This window comes from Cynocephalus volans, chromosome 1 (genome assembly GCF_027409185.1).
Source record: "Cynocephalus volans isolate mCynVol1 chromosome 1, mCynVol1.pri, whole genome shotgun sequence".
Classification (NCBI taxonomy): Eukaryota; Metazoa; Chordata; class Mammalia; order Dermoptera; family Cynocephalidae; genus Cynocephalus; species Cynocephalus volans.
In genome coordinates, this window is record NC_084460.1 from 81,741,141 (window position 1) to 81,761,929 (window position 20,789).

The 20,789-nt window shown below is 38.3% G+C and overlaps 1 protein-coding gene across 1 annotated transcript in view; it reads left to right on the forward strand.

Moving 5' to 3' along the window:
* The window catches only part of GMPS (guanine monophosphate synthase), a 75,356-nt gene that overhangs the window by 14,445 nt on the left and 40,122 nt on the right, over positions 1-20,789 (forward strand). The window contains exon 3 of the mRNA XM_063097382.1: positions 1,584-1,718. Coding sequence (XP_062953452.1) covers positions 1,584-1,718 — 135 coding nt within the window. The remainder of the gene's footprint in view (positions 1-1,583; positions 1,719-20,789) is intronic.

Consider the following 20,789-nt stretch of genomic DNA (forward strand, 5'->3'; position numbering starts at 1 on the left):
CCATGGGTCAAAGAAGAAATCAAGTGGGAAATCAGACACTATTTTGAACTCAATGAAAATGAAAATAAAATATATCAGAATTTGTGGGATGTTGCTAAAGCAGTAGAGGGAAATTTATAGAGGTAAGTACCTATATTAGAACAGAAGAAAGGTCTCAAGTCAATGATATCAGATTCTAACTTAAAAAGAAGAGCAAATTAAGCACAAAGAAGAAAGGAAATAATAATTATCAAAGTGGAAATAAATGAAAAAGAAAGCAGAAAAATATAGAAAATGAATGAAACTAAAAGCTTATTCTTTGAGAACATCAATAAAATTGGTAAAAGTATAGCCAGAGTGATAAAGAATAGAGAGAAAACAGAAATGACCAATATCATAAATGAGAAAGTTGACATCACTTCAGATTCTAGATATTGAAAGAATGATAAAGGAATATTATGAACAACTTTATGCCTATGAATTAAAAAACATAGGTGAAACGGACAAATTCCTTAAAAGACAAATAGCCAAAGCTCACTGAAGAAAAAATAGATAACCTGAATAGCCCTATATTTATTTTCAAAAATGGAACTCAAAAACTTTAACATAAAGAAAACTCCAGGACCAGATAACCTCACTGGTAAATTCTACCAAATATTTAAAGAAGAAGTAAAACCAATTCTATACAAATACTTCTGGAAGTAATAACAATTCTACATAAGTTCTCAATTTATTCTTTGAGGGCAGCATTACCCTGATACCAAAACCAGTCAAAGAACAAGAAAATTACAAAGCAATACTCCTCATGAACATAGGATGCCAAAATTCAAAACCAAAATTTTAGCAAATTGAATTCAATATATAAAAAGGAACATACATCATGGTTACTTGAGGTTATCCCAAGAATGCAAGGCTGGTTTAGCATTCAACAATTAATCAATATAATTACCACATTAAGAAACTGAAAAAAGATGACATTGTCATCTCAATAGCCTCAGAAAAAGCATTTGATAAAACTCTCAGCAAAACAGGAATAGAAAGGAATTTCCTCAACTTTTAAAAGGTGTCTATGAAAAACATTTAGGTTACTGGTGAAAGGCTGAATGTTTTTCCCCCTAATATCACAGTGCCAATGAGATTGGGCACAGAAGCTTAGGAGAAAAAGTTTTGGACGTGTTGAGTTTGAAGCCCAACATGACATTGAACATATAATTGGGTTTATGCATAGTTATATGGATCTGGAGCTCAGAAGAGAGCTGTCAGGACATATAGCCTATTAAGGGTACTTTTGAAACAAGTATCTATTTTTGAAAAAATTCCCCAGAAGAGGGTTAGGGATGGAACTGAAGAAACCCAACACCTAAAACTCTTAAAGAATAGTTCTAGGAAAATGAACAAGCCAAAGCAACCAAAAGCAATCATAGATGAAAAGACATCTCTATGGTGAATTGTAAGGGAAATTCAGTTTCCAGAAAGAGGGAGGGGTCAAGAGAGTCAACAGCTGAAAAGGAACTTGCAATATAAGGATCCCTCTATCTAATATAAATGGGACTTAGCCAGTTCTTAAGGCCAGTACATCATATTTCATTCCATTCCATCACTAGGGAATGTTTATGCAAATTGAGGCTCTCCTATTGGTTACTACGCTCTTCCCTGGATTGTTCACACAGACCTACCAAGAGAATCCAGTATCCATGGCTGTGGAAAGTTCAAGTATTGATTTTTCAGCTCAAAAAAAGGTATGGGTAAGTAAAACACTTTGAGTCCCAGGCCCTATTTTACTAATGAACTGTCTCTTCTTTCCCAGACTGGGTAGCCCTAGAGGCACATTATTTCACTGAGCCTTAATTTCCTCATTTGTAAAAAATGGATAAGAACGTCAATAGTACACTCCTTTCATGAAGTTGGAATAAATAGGGTTTCTGGAAGTTAGGGTTGTCTCACTCTGGCTGCTTAATATCTGAACTAGAGCCTGACCCATAGCATAAGCGCCCCAAATGCTGGCTGCGTTATGATAACTGAATATTTGCTGAAAGGCTTTGTTAACCGGAAGTCGTTCTGTTATTTACTCTCCATTCCCGACTAAGGCCCCCAAATGGAGGTAACAAATTCAAAGTAATACTTCATCTTGACGGGTGCCAAAGTGTAGGTAGCCGGAGGGGCTGCAGTCCTTCCCCACGAACAATCCAAATGAAAACAGTTTGCTGTGCAAATAGAGCTTCACGACCAGTCTCTTGGCCCAGCTGCCCACCAGATTGCTGGTCCCAAACTCCCTTCTTTTTGGAAATATTGCACCCGCTCTACAACTTTTGAGGCACCTAAGTAATCAAATCCCATATTCACGTCCCTTGAGATGTGACAACAAAACTGTTCAAAGCAGCCTGGCTTTTCCTATGTCCCGCAGGCTGAGATAAGGCCCCGCCACAGACTAAGAGTTGCCGCAGGGGCCCAGCTCTGGGGAAGCCGTCCCCTCGGTGCCTCCAGCCTGGCGCAGCCGTCATAGCCCGCAGACAGGCCAACAGCAAGCAGCCCCAGCTTCGGGGTTTCTCGGGGCGGGCCTTAGCGGCGGGGGTGTGGCCGGGCGCCGCGAGCCCCTCTTCCCTGCGCGGGCTGCTCGGTGAGAGGCGTGCCCGGCGGAGCCAGGCTGAGTACTGCGGGCCCCTCCTTCCGAGGGCGGGCCGCCGGAGACCCGGGGGTTTCTTCGGCCGGGGGTGGACCTGCGGGGGCGGGCCTAGGAGCGGCGGCCCCTCCTCCCGAGGGCGGGCTGGCCGTGGCGGTGGCTCCGGGGTTATCTGCGGCTCCGCTGCCGAGCAGCGCGGGCTCTGGCTCCTCCCAGTGGCCGGCCGGGGCGGAAGCAGGAGGAGGGGGCAGCGTGCGCGCTGCTGGTCTCCTCTGCCAAGGCGCTGGGGCCCGCGCTCTGTGGCTGCAGCTCGGTTCGGCGCTTCGTAGGCGGTCGGCTTCTCTCTGCACCGTGTGCTCCGCGATCAGGCCTCCCTCTCAGCCTCGGCCCACGGCGCCGACCCTTCCGGCACCCTCCCGCCCCGTCTCGTACTCTCGCCGCCACCGCCGTGGCCCCGGTCCCGATGGCTCTGTGCAATGGAGACTCCAAGGTCAATCTCTGGCGTGGGGGTCCCTACTTCCCCGCCTCCCCGAGGAGGCGAGGCCCCGGGGTCGGGGAGCCACCGCGCGGGGCCCTTTCCCGCCCCCTTCCCCCAGTCCGTCCGCGCAGCCCTGCGGCCCGGGCTGAGGCTCGTCGGAGAGTCCCCGGTCGGGGCCTGTGGCGTGTTTTCTCCTCGGGAGCTGCGGTGCTTTGTTGATTTTTGTCTGCGTGTCGAGGTCCGGGCGTCGGGGAAGGCGTCAGCTGGCCGCGGCCGCCCGCTGGCCCCGGCCTCCCCCGCGCCGCTGTGGGGCGCAGAGCCCGCGGAGCGCGGCCCGCCGCGGGGGTGGACACCGAGCGGGTTTGTGTGGGGCTTCCTCGGCACTCACCGCCCCTTCGGGAGGCTGGGGGCCTGTTGTGGAGACCCCGGGGCCCACCGAAGGCAGGGCAGGGTGGGAGCTTCGCGTGCGGCGTTCGAGTCGGGCCGAGCTCTGGGCTTCTTCCCGCCACTCGGTTTCCCGCCTGTCCTCGGTGAGGCCCGCTCCGTTCCCCCCACGCCGACGTTGGGGTCCGCGGCGCCTGGGCCGGTTCTCGGCTCGACCCGCGTGGGTGCATCCCTTTTCCCCCTGCCCCCGGTCAGCCTCCCATCCGGGCCGGTGGCCCCTGGGTGACTCACTCCTTCCCTCCCCCCATCTTTCCTGGAGGGTACAGGGTGTAAGTGCGTCCAGGTCCCGCCCCCATCCAGCTTGCTCCTTGTTCTACGTGCTGGTTTGCGGGGGGACCCGCCTCCTGGCCATTGGGGTTCGTCCCCGGGGTACCGCCCGCTGCCGGCACGCCCGAGGGCTTGGGAGTCGGGAGTCCCGGGGTGCTGGGAAAGTGGCCACCTCGATGTGCCTGGCGGGGAGAGCACGCAGGGCCGCTGCCGCGCTCCTCCTCGCTTCCAACTCACATTTTTCTTTAGAAACCTCCTTCTTTCGTTCTGCTTCTGAATTGGGCACCTTTGCTTTCACTTCCGTTTTAAAATTTTCATTGGCCTGGTGCTTTTAGACCCTCACAAATTCACTTTTGTCCGCGGGAACTGCACAGCTTTGAATTGGGATTTACTTAAGCAAGATGTACCTCCTTCTATACGCTGTTTATGGCCTAGCTTTAGGAAATTACTTAATGAAGTTTCAATTGGGTGAGTGGAATTCCAACTTTGGGTGGGAATTAGTAGTAGTAACTTATTCGGGCATGATTTTAATATTCTCTTACAAAAGTGATGCCTGAAGTGTCACATCTTAATGGGTCCTCTGTATAAGTGGTAGCTTAGTGCCTAGTAATCATTCAAAAAGTATTTGTTGAACAAATGAGTAAAGATTGTAAAGTAGGTGATATAGTCTCTTAAACTAAGGCACCTGTGGTACTCAGATCAGCAGGAGCTCTGTCTCAGAATTGCAAAGCTGAAGACACTCAAACCTGTAGTTTTTGACCTCTGAAGTTAGTGTGAATTAGTGTACAGCTCTTTCCCGTATACGAGTTGACTTGCAAAACGTTTTTCTTTAATTTTGAACCTTACAACTCATTGGAAAGATTTGTCTGTATGCTAGTAGATGAAGCAACTGTGGTACTGGAAGGACTCAAGCCCAATTTACAGGCTTTGAAAAATACATAGTGCTTTGAGAAAAGTATGTTCACAAAATTGAAAGTAGAAAGTTCAAGATTTAGTTTCCAAGTTACTTTATCTGTCTCAGGAGTATATAATAATGGTTTTTTCTCCTTAACTGGTATGTTTTTTTGTTTTGTTCAACTTGGAATTTTAAAGAGAATCTTGATGTGTTATATTTGAGCCTAAGGTGAACTAATTTTTATTTAACAGTTCTTTTTGTTTTATAGCATAATTATTTTTAAAAACTACATTAACAATTAGATGTGGACCAAATTTGAAGCATTTTTAAGAGGAGCAATCCAGGGAATTAACATTCCATCAGATCTGTGATTGTTTTATATACTCCTAATGGGGAGAAAAAAACCCTGACAATTAAACCATGACATACCATTGCTCATAAGAAACATTTAAAGTAAAGAAATATTTAAATATGGGGAAACATGCATAGTAAAGTAGGTGAAGATATTTCTGAGAGGTACACCTGGAAATCTGAATAGGAGTCTTTTCCAAAGCCTGCCATGGAACTCTCTCTCCCTCAGGTGTAAAAACAAGTGTTGTACGTAGGCTTCCTTTGTACTTTGATTGTGCTCTGACTGTTGTGTGTAAATCCTAGTTCATAAACTAAAAGTTGGGAAAGAGATCGTTTTGATTTCTATTTCTGGTACATAGGAGTTATCAGGGTTTTCTAAAATGGCATTTTTGCATGATAGAAACTGGGGAGGGGCCTAAAAGCTGTTCGGGCTATCTTCATTAGTTTTATACACAGCATTTTAGAGCTGGAAAAGACCTTTATGTGTTCTAGCTTCCTAAACCAAAAAAAAAAAAAAAAAAAAAAAAAAAAAACCACATACCTGGGGTTTCTTTCTTTCCTTTTTTTCTTTCATGCTACTTTGTTTAAACATCTAAGGGAGAGACTGTTTTCTTAGTTAAGGAGTTGATGGGATATTATTTCAAGATTTTATTTAATATAAACTGAATCATTGATGATCACCTTTTCTTTAAAAACTTTTTACAACTATGGCAAGGTTGTATTTGATATAATAACTTGAAAAAAATTTTTTTAAAGGCAGCATTATCAGAATGTTGTTCTCTGGGTGGCTTGTCAAGATTCCCAGAGTTTATCCCTATCTAAGCTCAGAATGTTTTGATTGGAGTAGAAGTGGTACTTGTCCCACAGCCTTCAGAGACATGTTATGACTAGAGTATATCATACTTGGATTAAAGGTGTTTTATAAATACTCAGTTATTGATTGCATGTGATATAGAATTTTCTTTTTTTTTTGGTAGTTGGCTGGTAAGGGGATCTGAACACTTGACCTTGGTTATCAATCCTGTACTCTAATCAACTGAGCTAACCAGCCAGTCCTGATATCGAATCTTTAATGGCATCTAATAATGTTACTTTTAAATTTGGAATTCTGAAATTTAAGGTTTTTAATCGAATGGGAATATAACCTGGGATTTATATCTGGGATGCATTGAGAATTAAACAAGTAACTGTCAACTTTTGTAATAACTTAGTAAATTTTTTTCAAAGGTCAAAGATGGATTTTTTTCCTTCAGATTTTATTCCATCTGTTGAGATATTCAGCTAGAATAGAAAAGCTGCAACAGACAAAAGGAATGGTTTTCATTGTAGTATGTTCTTAGACTTGAAAGGTTTTGAAATTCCTGTAGGAACTTCAGATGACATTGCCTTTAGTGTGGGCCAGTTTGTCACTTAAGGAAAATAATTCAGTCTTTTAAGAATTTTTTAAAAGTATAGACTTGTCCTATACTTGTTCAAGAGTATTTGATACTTTTTTAAAGGTTAATGAGTTATGTATTCCAAAGGATGCTGTTTGAAGTAATAAAGAATTATTTGCTATCCAGAATGGTAAAATGTTCTTCTACTATGATACTTAAACTGTTTTCATGCCTCTTTCTAACCTAAATTCTGTTTAGATGTTTAAAATGAATGAAGGCTTCAGAGTTAATACATAATTCTGAAGTACTTTGTGAGTCAACAGAAAAGTAATTGTTTTATATAATTCTGGGTTGTGTAGGATATTCTTTTTTCTTTTTTTACTGTGGAATAGAGATGTTTATTTGCTCAAGAATCATAGTGTTTAAAAAAGAGCTTTACTATAGTAATAACTTGATAGTTGACATTCTTATTGGGGGAGACTTGCCATGGTTTCAGGGTTGTGGTTTTGAGGACCCAGGAGATACTTTATCTTTGAGGTGGTCCGTTATAGTAATGTGATAAGGAATAAGGTGTTTGATTATAGTAGTGACCATTTATTCTCTTTGTTCAAACTGGTGCACTTGAGCATAAAAGGAGTTGTGCAAAATAATTTACATTTAAAATTATTTTTAAAATTTAATTTAAAAATAATTTAAATTATATAAAAAGAAGATGCAAAATAAAATGTTACCAAACAAAATAAATTGTTGTTTTACACAATACAGAAAATGAGTGAATGACAAAATTCCTGTAACAAGGGTGTTCAGATTACTCTCTTCTGTACATTATGTATGATTCTTTTTTTTTTTGGTGGCGGGCTGGTTCAACCCTTGACCTTGGCGTTGCAAGGTGGCACTCTAACTAAGCTCTTCTGTACTTTATGCCCAGAAACACACAGCATCTCTCTTCTGCATCTATTTCACAAATACCTTACATTTTTCACTGACCCAGCTTATGATGGCCTGGAGGCTTTGTCCATCTTGCAAGCTGAGGAATGGATCTGGCACAGCTGGCTGGTACAAGTGGCTGGCAGGAATAGCAACTTCTGATATTTCTTTCATCATCACCCAAGACTGGATATCATTAACTATCGCTAGTTGCCAGTGTCCACGTGTATTTCATATTATAAGGAAAGGGTCAAGAAAGAGAGATGTGCTATCAGTGTTTTGCTTTTAGATTGAGTTAGAAGTTAAAGTGAGAGCTCTGTTCACTGCACCTGCCACTGTAGGCAAAGCCATGGCAGAACGTGGAAATATAAAGTGAAAAATCTAACAAACCCATCTTAACTTTAATGCAGTTACTCATAATAATACATTGTTAAATAAATGAAAAACCTGAGACAAATGTTAAGCTAGATGGGACACCAGAACAACAGATGTAAATCAGGACAGTCCTGGACAAACTGGGCCATATAGTCACTCCACTTAAAGAGCACATATTGTTCTAAGTTTGGATCTGATTTCTATAGTGATGTGTATTTAAAACTTCGCTAAAATACAAACCTAATGTATATACTTTAGAATTATTTTTCTCAGCTAATAACTATGCTGATGAGTTATTCTAAAATTTCTTTAACTGAGTGTCATAAATTACTTGTTTTTTAAAAGTCAAGAACCAGCAATGTTGAAACTAACCGAAAGGTAAAATAATCTGCTCTAATCTGCCGTAACATTTGCGCGGCATGTTTCCCAAACCTTTAAAGCTGTCTGGGTGTGTAAAGTAATCTGTTATTACTTGTTTGTCACTGGGAAAACAGAGCATTTTTATCTCTCAAAACTGATAGAGACCCATGTAATTTAAATTACCTCCACCTTTTCTGTAATTTGGAGAACTATTCTCAGTAATTCTCCTCTGGGTCTCATTATGAATGTACATCTAGAATGTCATATTTCTAAAGTTCTGCTTTGTTAAGGTCTTGGGTTCGATGCCTATACCAGCCAGCTGCCAAGGGAAACAAAAAATTCTGCTTTGGACAAATTTTAGATGAAGAATCCCTAATTAACTTGGGAAATTTTAGATGAGCAAGAATACTTGTAGATCGATCATTGTTTTGACATTATTGATAATGGATTTTTTTATGTGGTTTTTTTTTTTTTGGCAATCAAGTTATAAGAAATCTTAGTACCCATGTTTACCACCTAGATTCTACTGTTCACTTTTCTTAAATATTTATTGTTATAACAGCTTTATTGAGGTATAATTCACAAACCATGTGCACTTTGCCTATTTAAATTGTAAATTCAACAGTATGGGGAACCGGACCTATGATCTTGGCTGTGCTCTAACCAACCAACTAACCGGCCAGCCAATGGTTTTTAGTATATTCACCACAGCTATCACCACAGCCAATTTTAAAACATTCTCATCGTGCCAGAAAGAAACTCCATACCCTTTAACAATCAGTCTCATTTTCCTTCAGCCACTCCTCCCTCCCAACTTTAGGCAACCACAAACTTATTTTCTGTCTTCATAGACTTGCCTATTGTCTTAGTCCTTTGGGGCTGCTATAACAAAATACCGTAAACTGGTGGCATATAAACAACAAATTTATTTCTCACAATTCTGGAGACTGGGAAGTTCATGATCAAGGTACCAGCAGATTTGCTGTCTGGTAAGGGCCCACTTCCTGGTTCATAGAACAGCTTCTTGCTGTGTCCCCACCTTGGTGGAAGGAGCAAAACAGTGTTTGGGGCCTCTTTGGTAAGCACACTGATCTCATTCTTGTGGGTTCTACCCTTATGACTTAATCATCTCCTAGAGATGCCCACCTCCTACTATCATCACATTGGTGATTAGGTTTCAATCTATGAATTTGTTGGAGGGGCAGGCAGAAATATTCAGACCGTGGCACCTATTTTGCCTGTTTTGGATATTTCATGACTAGGATCTTACAATATGTAGTCTTTTGTGACTTTCACTTAGCAAAATGCTTTCAAAACTCATTTATCTTGCAGCATGTATAGATACTTTATTCCTTTTTATTTACTGAATAGTATTACATTGTATGTATACCACCTTTTGTGTATCCATTCATCAGTTGATGTACATTGGGTTTCACTTTGGATATTATGAATGCTGCAGCTATGAACATTTCTGTATAGTTCTCGTTTAGATACAAATTTTCTTTTGCGTGTGTACCTAGGAGTGGAATGGTGGATCATATAGTAACTGTGTTTAACCTTTTGGTGAACTATCAGACTGTTTTCCAAAGTAGCTGCAACATTTTACATCTTTTTCAGTAGTGGATAAGTGTATGAGTCAGGGTTCTCTAGAGAAACAATAGGGTATGTATAGATATATCAATATATGAGAGAGGATTTATTAGAGGAATTGGCTTACACAATTATGGCAGCTGAGAAATCCCACAATAGACCACCTGCAGGCTGGAGAACCAGGGAATCTGGTAGCATGGGTGGCTCTGTCCAAGTCTGAAGGTCTGAGAGCCAGGGGAGCTGGTGGTGTAATCATCAATTCAAGGTTGAGAGCCTGAGAATCTGGGGGGCTGCTGGGGCAAGTTCTGGAGTCTAAAGGCTGGAGAACCTGGAGTTCCGATCTCTAATGGTAGGTGAAGACGGGTGTCCGAGCTCCAGCAGAGAGAGGGAATTTGCCTTTCCTCTGCCTTTTTGTTTTATCTGGGCCCTCAGCCGAGTGAATGGTGTCCCACCCAATTGGGTGAGGGCAGATCTTCCTAATCCAGTGTTCAAATGCCAGTCTCTTCTGGAATCCCCTTTACTGACATACCGAGAAATAATGCGTTGCCAGCTATCTGAGTATCCCTTAATCTACTTAAGTTGACACCTGAAATTAACCATCACAGTGAGGTTCCAATTTCTCCACATCCTTGCCAACACTTGTCTTTTTTATTTTAGCTATCATAATAGTTGTGAAGTGGTATCTTATTCTGGTTTTGATTTGCGTTTCCCTAGTGACTGATGTTGTGCATGTTTTTATGTGCTAGTTAGCCATTCATGTATTTTCTTTGGAGAAATGTCTATTATAGTCTTCTGCCTTTTAAAAAATGTTTTAATTAAGAGTTTTGTTAGTCTAGAGACAAGTCTCTTACAGATGGCTTCCAAAGCCATTCTGAGGATTGTCTTTTTCACTTTTTTAATGGTGTCCTTTGAAGCACAAACAGCTTTTAATTTTGGAGTTTGATTTATCTGTTTCTTCTTTTGTCACTTGTGTTTTTGATGTCATAGCTAAGAAACCATTGCCTGATTCAAGATCACAAAGATTTGTGTAATTGTCTGTTTTCTTCTAAGAGTTTTAGCTCTTATATTTAGAACTTTATTCCATTTTAATGTAATTTTTTGTATATGCTGTAAGGTAAGGATCTAATTTCATTCTTTTGCATGTGGCTATTCAGTTATACTAGCACCATTTGTTGAAAAGACTATTATTTCCCTTTGAATGGTCTTGGCACTCTTGTTGGAAATCATTTTATTTTTGATCTCTTAATTTTATTCTGTTGATGTGTATGTCCATCCTTATGCCAGTACCACATTATTTTGATTCTGTAGCTTTGTAGTAAGTTTTGAGATAGGGAAGTTTAAGTACTCCAACTTTGTTCTTTTCCAAGATTGTTTTGGTTATTCTGGGTCCCTTGAATTTCTATGTGAAGCTTATCAATTTCTGCAAAGGAGCCAGCTGGGATTTTGATAGGGATTGTGTGGAATCTGTTGAGTAGTCTTGAGAATCTGGGGAGTAGTGTCATTTTAACAATTTTAAGTTTTCTGACCCATAAACATGGAATGTATTCCCATTTAACTCTTTACCTTTTAACAGTGTTAAGTAGCTTTTCAAATATAGATTTTGCACTTCTTTTGTTAAATTTATTCCTGTGTTATTCTTTTTGATGCTATTGTGAATGGAATCATCTTAATTTCTTACTTGGATTGTTAATTTCAGGTGTATAAAGATACAATTAATTATTATGTATTTATCTTGTATCATGTACCTTGCTGAACTTGTTTGTCAGCTCTAATAGTATTTTAGTGGAGCCTTTAGGATTTTCTTTATATATGACCATGTCATCTGCAAATAGAGTTTTCCTTTTTTCCCCCCTCTCTGGATGCCTTTTGTTTCATTTTCTTGTCTAATTGCCCTAGCTAATGCCTCTAGAACAATGTTGAATAGAAGTGCCTAGGGGAGAAATCCTTGTTCCTGATCTTGGAGGAAAAGCATTCAGTCTTTCACCATTAAGTATGATGATGTTATTGTGGGCTTTTTGTAGATGTCCTCTATTGGGTTGAAGAAGTTCCTTTCTGGGCTGGCCCCATGGCTCACTCGGGAGAGTCTGGCGCTGATAGTGCTGAGGCTGCAGGTTCAGATCCTATATAGGGATGGCCAGTGTGCTCACTGGCTGAGCGTGGTGCAGACAACACTAAGCCAGAGGTTATGATACCCTTACCAGTCACCAAAAAAAAAAAAAAAGTTTCTATTTCTAGTTTGAGTGTTTTTATTGTGAAAGAGTTTTGGATTTTGTCAGATGCTTTTTTCTACATTTATTCAGATGATTATGTGGTTTGTGTCCTTTATTCTACTGATTATATGGTATATTTTACTTTTTATTTATCTTTATTTTTCTTGCAGCTGTTTGGTAAGGGGATCTGAACCCTTGACCTTGGTGTTTTTGGCACTGCACTCTAAGTGAGTTAACTGGCCAGCTCCTGATTAATTGATTTTTGAATGTTAAACCAACCTTGCATTTCTGGGATAAATCTCACTTGGCCATGGTATATAATCTTTTTTATATGTTGCTGGATTTGGTTTGTTAGCAGTTCTGTTAAGGAGGTTTGTGTCTGTATTCATAAGAGATATTAGCTTTTTTTCTTGTTTTTAGTTTTCGTGTCAGGACCATACTGACCTCATAGAGTGAGTTGGGACACCATTCACTTTTCACTATACCTGTTTTATGTGATCAGTTTTAGTGTGAGACCCTAAGTTACATTTTGGTAGACCATGTTTATATTGCTGTATTGTTGTAATGAACTGTGAATTATGTTTCAACTCCAATATCTGGTTGGGTGAAATAGGGTAAAAACATAGCATTAGGCTGAGAAAGTAACTCTTTGCTAAAGGTAATTGGTATACTTTGAGTGGATATAGCTTGAGTTACACTGAAAATTCTTAGAGATAAAAGTTTAAGCTTTCTTAAAAGTGGATTTAACCTGATTTGTAGTTTTGTACAGACAGGCTCTTAGATCTGGGTGAGTGTTGGCCTTGTAATTGACACTGTGGCAGACCAGGGATTGACCATCCAGTGTCCTTGAAGGCTGAAGGTAACAGTTGCTCCTTGTGGCAGTATCTTATCTTTCAGTTTGTGGGGAGAGGTGGTAGCTTGAAAAAGTTCACTAATGGGTGTTTTGTTTTGCTTGTTTTTTTTTTTTTTTGAGGCAAAAAGTACATGTAGTGACGTGCACAGACCTTTAAGTGTACAGTTTGTTGGACACATATATGTACCCATGTAACCACCATCCCAGTCAAGTTGTAGACCATTTCCATCATTCCCAGAATTCCTTCATGCCCCTTGGCAGTCAATCCTTCCACCTTCCCAGTAGCAACCACTGTTTTGATTTCTATAACCATAGATTAGCTTTGCCTGTTTTTGAACTTCATATTATCATACAGTGATTCTGGCTTCTTTCACTTGACATAATGTTTTAGAGATTTATCTGTGTTATTGTATGTATTAGTAGTGCCATCTTATTACTGAGTGGTGTTGCAGTGTATAGATATACCAGAATTTGTTTATAGGTTTTAGTATTTCCCATTTTGGATTATTGATTACTTGATGCCTGGAACAGACAGATCTTGGTATAGTAAAACAAACTTTTAAAAAAAGGTTGCATTATAGTATTTTATCAATAAGGATATTTGTAAAAACACCTAATTCAGCTATATTTTAATGGAAGCAGTTTGTAGCTAAACAGGCTACTTTTAGATTGGCTTTATAAACAAAAACATGTACCAGCAGAAATGAGCCACTTTATTTGATAGCAGTCTGAATTAATTAAGTTAAAAAAATAATTTGACAATAAAGTTGATGAAAAATAGAATCAGAAACACTGTGGATTTAACAGGGTTGGGTTTCTAAAAAATGAAAACTTGGTATTAGTGTTGAATTGTCAAAAGCTACTTTCAGCTATTTAATAAGGAAATTTCTATCAGTTTGTCTGTTAGACGCATTGTCCTGTCTAATGTGGCACATCTTGGGTTTACCAGGCCTGGCTCTCTAGAGGTTAACTAGTAGTGCTTCTAAGTGATTTCTGTTCTCTAATATCTGTCTTTCATTAGTTACTCCTTATTTTTTTTAAAAAAGTGTGCATTTATATTTTAATATCTAAAGCAAAAGAATTAACGTGTATCATAAAGATAAGGTCACAGAGCTAACCATAATTATAGCCATTTTGTACAATTTGACTTATACATTCTTATATATTTCTGCTACATGTGTCCAGGGAAAGTAGAATCAAAAGTATATTATTATTTTATTGTATATATTTATGGGGTACAATGTGATGTTTTGACAAAATGTTATTGATACAGAACCTGCTATGGAGATTTGGTACTGTTTTTATTTAATGTACTTTAACTGGTGGTAGAAGCAGCTTCATAAAGTCATGTGATACTACTTTTTAAAATTTCACTATGGTAGATCAGTTAGCTATTGTTGCAGTAATGCTAATTAACAGTCACAAAATGTAAGTGGCATACAACCATGAGCATTTATTTCTTGCTCATGAGTTTGTGGGTCAGCTGGCATTGCTCAGTTCCAATTGGCATCATCCTTTTCCTGAGACTAGTAGGCTCATGATGTACTCATGATGATGGCGGAAGCACAGGAAGCAAGTGGAAACATCAAGACTGCTTAAGGCGTGGCGCACTGTCACTTCTGCTATCATTGTATCGGCCAAAGCAAGTTTCATGCTTGAGCCCAATGTCAAAAGTGAGGAAATATATTCTACCTATAGTAGGACCAATTGCAAAGTCAAATGACAAAAGACCTGGTTACAGTAGTCCACCCTTATCTGTGCATGATATGTTCCAAGACCCACAGTAGATGCCTGAAACTGTAGATAGTACCAAACCCTATATACTGTATACTGTGTTTTTCCCTATTACATAGATATCTATGGTAGAGTTTAATTTATAAATTTGGCATAGTAAGAGATTAACGATAACCAATAATTAGAGCATTATGACAGTATATTGTAATAAAAATTATGTGAATGTGGTCTCTTTTTCTCTCTCTCAAAATATCTTCTTGTACTGTACTCACCCTTTTGATTATTTGCGATGACACACCTTTGAAATCTGAAAAGGGTAACTGAAATCTTGGAAAGTGAAAGCACATATAAGGGGGTACTCCTGTACAGGGAATGGTGAAGAATTAGGGCCAGTGATACAGCCTCTTATGAATGGAAAGTTGAAAACATACACAAGTAGAGCAAGAATATAATGATCCCTCATGTCCCTATTATCCAGCTCCGCAGTTATCAATACGAGGTCACTCTTTCATTTATGTTTATTTAGTGCATCACACTAAGAGTTACATATGTCTGATTGTCTCTCTTTTTGTATGTTAAGCTCGACTAGTTGATTCAGGTGTTGCCAACTTATTCATCCATTAAGTTTCTCATCAGCCTTTCACCTAATGGTTTTAATAGCCAGTGTTTAGTGCTTCTCACACATCTGCAGTGAAGAACCAGTTTGTTTTTAAAATTTCCATCCCACTGGGGTCTGCTGCTTCTATAAAATACACTAAATTTCTAGACAAATGAAACTTAAAATCTAAGACATAAAAATAAAAATTGGGGGCTTTGTGGGGTTGGCCTGTGGCTCACTTGGGAGAGTGTGGTGCTGATAACACCAAGGCCATGGGTTCGGATCCCTATATAGGGATGGCTGGTTAGCTCACTTGGGAGAGCATGGTGCTGACAACACCAAGTCAAGGGTTAAGATCCCCTTACCAGTCATCTTTAAAAAAAAAAAAAAAAAAGATAATGGGGGCCTTTACTTTTTTTAAAAAATAGATTTAACAGAAATAAAATTACTTTGTCTTGTTACACAAGTTTCTGAATGCTTATGTAAAATTTATGTACTTATCATGAACTGGTAACAGTTTATAGATCACCAGTAGTCCTTTTGTGGACCATAGTAGCTTAGATACATTATTTCGTTAGGGATTGCCAAATTGTGAGACTCTAATTCTATTCTCTCTCTCTCTCTCTTTTTTTTTTTGGATGGCTGACTGGTAACAGGGATCATAGGGATTGAACCCTGGACTTTAGCGTTATGCACGCTAACCAACTGAGCTAATAGGCGAGCCCAAATTCTACTATTCTTTCTGGAATTGTTTTATAAAGAATTTTCCCCTTATCAACTATATGGTTACCCTGTGGTAAAGTTTGTACTAGAAAGGCAGATTGCATACTTGATTCCTTCCCATTATTATTACATTTTTAAAACCAATTTCATAAATAGTTTAAAAACTGTCATTTTATTAGTTCATTTCCAACAGAGTATAAATCAGGCATGCACTGTAGTAGAAAGGGCCACATGTAGAAAAGAGATTGGGTTTATGAAGTATAATAGTAACATCTTGGAAGATGGATCACATGCTAATAAAAACCCGTTAAATTGTAACATTCTGCTTAAAGTTTTCAGTTTTTCAAAAGGAGGAAATGTATATGTCTAAGCTAAAATTGTCTTAAAAGTATTTTAGGAATAGTGATCATATAAAAGGCAAAATTGAGACTATTCATAAACTCAGTATATTTAGGAAGACATAGCCTCACTGCTTCGTGAAAAGTGTCTCGTTTCTTGAGGTCATCTTTAGTATGCTGATAGTACAAGAAGATGAACTGGAGAGAGGAAGTGAAAATTTGGTTATAAATCTACTGTTTCTATTTCTTTGCTTGTTTTTGCAAACAGGCTACTCACATGTGCACACACTTGAAATTATCTTCAAAAGAAGTATTTGTTAACAATAGATTTCAGTCTGAGGAATGCAGAGTCAGTCAGGATAATAAGGGTCAACCTAAGAAAACTTGATGAATTTAATTGAATAGAACTAATCAGACTGAATATAGTCTAGAACTTTTCCTTCCAATATTTTAATAGTATGGCAACAGTTATTACTGACTGTTCAGCTTTTTTTATATGTATGCTGCCAACTTTTAGAAATAAGCAGGTTTATTTAGGCTGATTGATACAGGTTAAAATTTACCCAGAGATAACCTTGTTCCTAAGTTGGCCAGTGCTTATTACTGAATAGAAAAATGAGCTATAATAAACGTTTTAGGGATTTAAAAACCATGAAGCAAAGGACAGTGTAGTTTGATTTAAGCCAACAATGCCATATTTCCTTATTTAATTTAGAACTGGCACCATAAATATAGTTTATTGTGTCAACAAAATAATATTGCCTTAACTTTCTGGAAAGACATGTTTTAAGATAATTGAAACCTAAGGGGAAACTAGGTTGGTGAGTTCAGAAAGTTTAAAAATCAGATAATAAATTGTAACCCTGGGCTAACTTTCAATTTTCACTCAAAGTAGAAGGGAAAGATGATAGAATTGTAGTTTATTTTTTTTTTTTTTACCTAGTGTTCATAATGTATAGATTATACTTATTAGAACTGAGAAGATGGAATTCCTCAACCAATTTCATGGTTAGGGTTGTGTGTATGGAGGCCTGCATGTCTTTGTGTGGGTGCTAGAGCTAGTATCTGAATCAAAGCTAAACTGCTTTTTAATTCATTGTGTTAGATAGTACATTCAGACTGAGTTTTATACTCAGAAATGGAGCCCAAGTGAACGTGAAAGGAACTGTTGGCATTTTATAGGTAGGGTAGAAGAGGTTTGGATGACTTTTAATATCCAGAAGACATGGTTAGGCAAAAGAAGATGAAGCTCTAATCAAAAATACAGATTGGTTCCGTTAAGGAGGAAAAATAATTGAATTGGGTACAAAATGGAGATTGGTGGGTTGGTCCCACATAACGTGTAGAAACTAAGTAGGAGTCTTTCATGAATACCTACTGGCTTGAAATCTCATTAGAGAAAAGAATTTTCTCAGTGTATGAATTATTAACAAACCAAGAGCAATGAAAGTCTAGGATAATACTATACAGGTATGTCACTGAGAATGATATCTCCCAATCCTATTAAACTCTGAAAACTTAAACATAGTAATTTATTAAAGGAATTCCAATAGAAGCCTGTGTGTTGTGTACTCAGATTAAAAGAGAGAAAAAGGAACTAGGATGAATTGATAAAAATTTTTGTTTATAGTGTTTAATATCTACAAATGTTTTAAATTTTTAAGACAAATGGAAGAAAAGTCAGTAATTTAGGCAACATGAAACAGTTAATGATTGGTAAGCATTACTTATATGACTAAATATAGATCCAGTATTATTGCATTATGGGATGTCTCACGACTTCTAGATTTTTCTCAGGTATAAACAATATTTGCTAAAGGCCTTTTATACATTTATTATATGAAATGAACAACTGCGTAACTCAACTACACCTAGAATTTTTATACATATATATATAAGACTTATGTAGACAGACTTTTGAGTCATATTCCACATACATAGATTTAACCACTATGATGTCAACATTGCCATAGTCAGCCATTTCTTCTATAACTCCATTTACGTTGGATTCAAATTTTACCTCCAGCATAATCACTTTTCATTTCTTTGCTGCACTTTAATCTTTGTTGGCCAGTTTCCTCTTTGGATTATCCATATTTATTAAATGTTTTGTGGGTTTATCATGGGCGACAAAGAGGCAGCACAACTGCACTCTTGGCTCTTGTGGTACAGTGACCAATCACCAACAGACTCTGAAAGAAGGGATGTGATTGGTCACTGATCATATGTTGTTCATCTGTTATTTAGATGGTGATTTGTGGATTGAAGAGCTGGCCGTGAAGTTTGTACTTTACGTAATTACTCAGAGTTAATATATGATAACTGAAATTTGAGCCATGTTGGGGGCTGGTGTTAATTAATTAAACCTTGATATAAACCATGGTAATTGAATTTTGAGCATATTAGAACCTTGCAAAGATTGAGCTCTGCCTGTAATGTCAAAAAAACAAACAAAAAAAACCAGGTTGTACTTGTATTTGGTAAAAATTGCGAAGGTGGGGCCGGCCCCCGTGGCTCACTCCGGAGAGTGCGGCACTGGTAGCACTGAGGCCGCTGGTTCGGATCCTATATAGGGATGGTTGGTGCGCTCACTGGCTGAGCGTGGTGCGGAAGACACCAGGCCAAGGGTTGCGATCCCCTTACCGGTCAAAGAAAGAAAGAAAAAAAAAATTGCGAAGGTGGTAATGGGACTAACACTGAGAAATTTATACAATAACAGTGGTCATTCAAAAGTACTTTGTTCTTTAAAATTCCTTAATCTTTTTTTTTAAAGAGACGTTTCTTAAGGGGTGTGTCTGTATGCACCAAGTCTGTGGGTAAAGGTCTGAAAGGAAAAGTTTTAGCTTGTTTCTGTGATCTTAATTTTTCTACATTGATGAGTATTCATGTGATTAAAACCTTCATTTTTGTGACCTGAATAATTCTTTCTGGCCTATGGTTAGGTTCCTCTGACAAATCATCCTCTGTAGATAGCTGTGACTTCCTTTTTTATTAGTGCAGCAGAAAGGATAGTGATGTTGTAGGTGGAATCTGCGTTTATTTTTCACAGGTAAATGGACCATGAGGAGGGGTGAAAAGGGTTACAGAAGTGATTAAAGGACTGGCTTTTTTTTTTTTTTCTTAATGTGCAAATCGTACAACTGGGGGGGGGATAACTCCCAAAATATGTTTATTGCAAACATTTAGAGCATATTGAAGAATATAGAAAATTTTAAAATCACTTCCAGTTCCGTCATTAAGATATAACTTCCGTTAATATTTTGGTGTATATCCATTCATGCTTTTCTTTTTCATACATGCACACATATTTTTGCAGTTTTACATAAAATATATTAAATTGGGATTATATTGTATATGCTTCCCTTAAGTGGATTTCCAGGATACACAAACATTTTTAAAGCTTTTTGTTATGTAAAATTTAAAATATACAAAAAGAGAGGATAGAGACTAGGTTAGTACAGTGAACTTAATGTATCCATCACTGAACTTCAGTGATTTCAGTACTCTGGGCAATCCTGTTTCATCCATACTCATCTACTTTTGCATTATTTTGAAGCCAATTCTAGATAAATATTTCAGCACACATAATTAACAATTTTATGTTTTGCCAAACTGCTTATCAGAAAAAGTTAACTAATGTATATTTGACAGAGATAAGATTTTTAAAACCCCTTTTAGTGTTATGAGTTAGATACATATCATTTTCCTCAGGTAATACAAAAAAATCAAAGTGAATTTGGTTGTGCTAATACTTTAGCAGCAAAATTTTAGTTTCCTCATCAGTATATCTCTCAAGGGAATGCTGTGACTATTTAGAGTGACCAAATAATTTATTGTCCAAATTGAGATACTTGAGATTGAGAGGAGTCACTATTAATAATAATGCCACTATAATGGGCACTAACCAGGACTATATTTTGGCACAGCTGGACTGTATATTCATCTTACTATTAAATAATGCACGTAAGGTGTATATACATAAAGCACCTATGTCACATAGACGGGTAGCTTTTATTAAATCAAAGTGTTTGTGCATGCCTGTGTCTGGACATGTATTAAAGTCTTCCCTTTGAAAGAAGTGTTTTGAATTGGCAACTCAAAAAGTCGTAAGTTAACAGTTTTCATTTCTATGTGTTTTTGGAGCTGACAGTAATCTGCTGTCTTTTTTTTTTTTAAGTAGATCTAATTTTTTTTAAATTGTAAACTTTATTTTAATTTTTGGCTACAAAAGTCTTAGCACATTTAAAAAGACTAAGATCACAGAAAATATGTTATCACAATAACAGAATAAAATTTAGAAAATTCACAAATGTGTGGAAATTAAACAACACTCTCCTAAATAAACAAAAGGTAAAAAGAAAAGTAACAGGGAAATTAGAGAGTACTTTGAGATAAAAATCAAAGTGTAACATATCATGAGCCTGTAAGTGCCTAGAGGAAAATTTATACTTGTGAACACCTACATTAAAAATAAGAAAAATTTGGGCTGGCCCCGTGGCTCACTCGGGAGAGTGCAGCGTTGGTAATGCCGAGGCCGCGAGTTCGGATCCTATATGGGGATGGCCAGTGCGCTCACTGGCTGAGCGTGGTGCAGACAACACCAAGCCAAGGGTTAAAATCCCCTTACCGGTCAAAAAAAAAAAAAAAAAAAAGAAAAATCTCACATTAGTT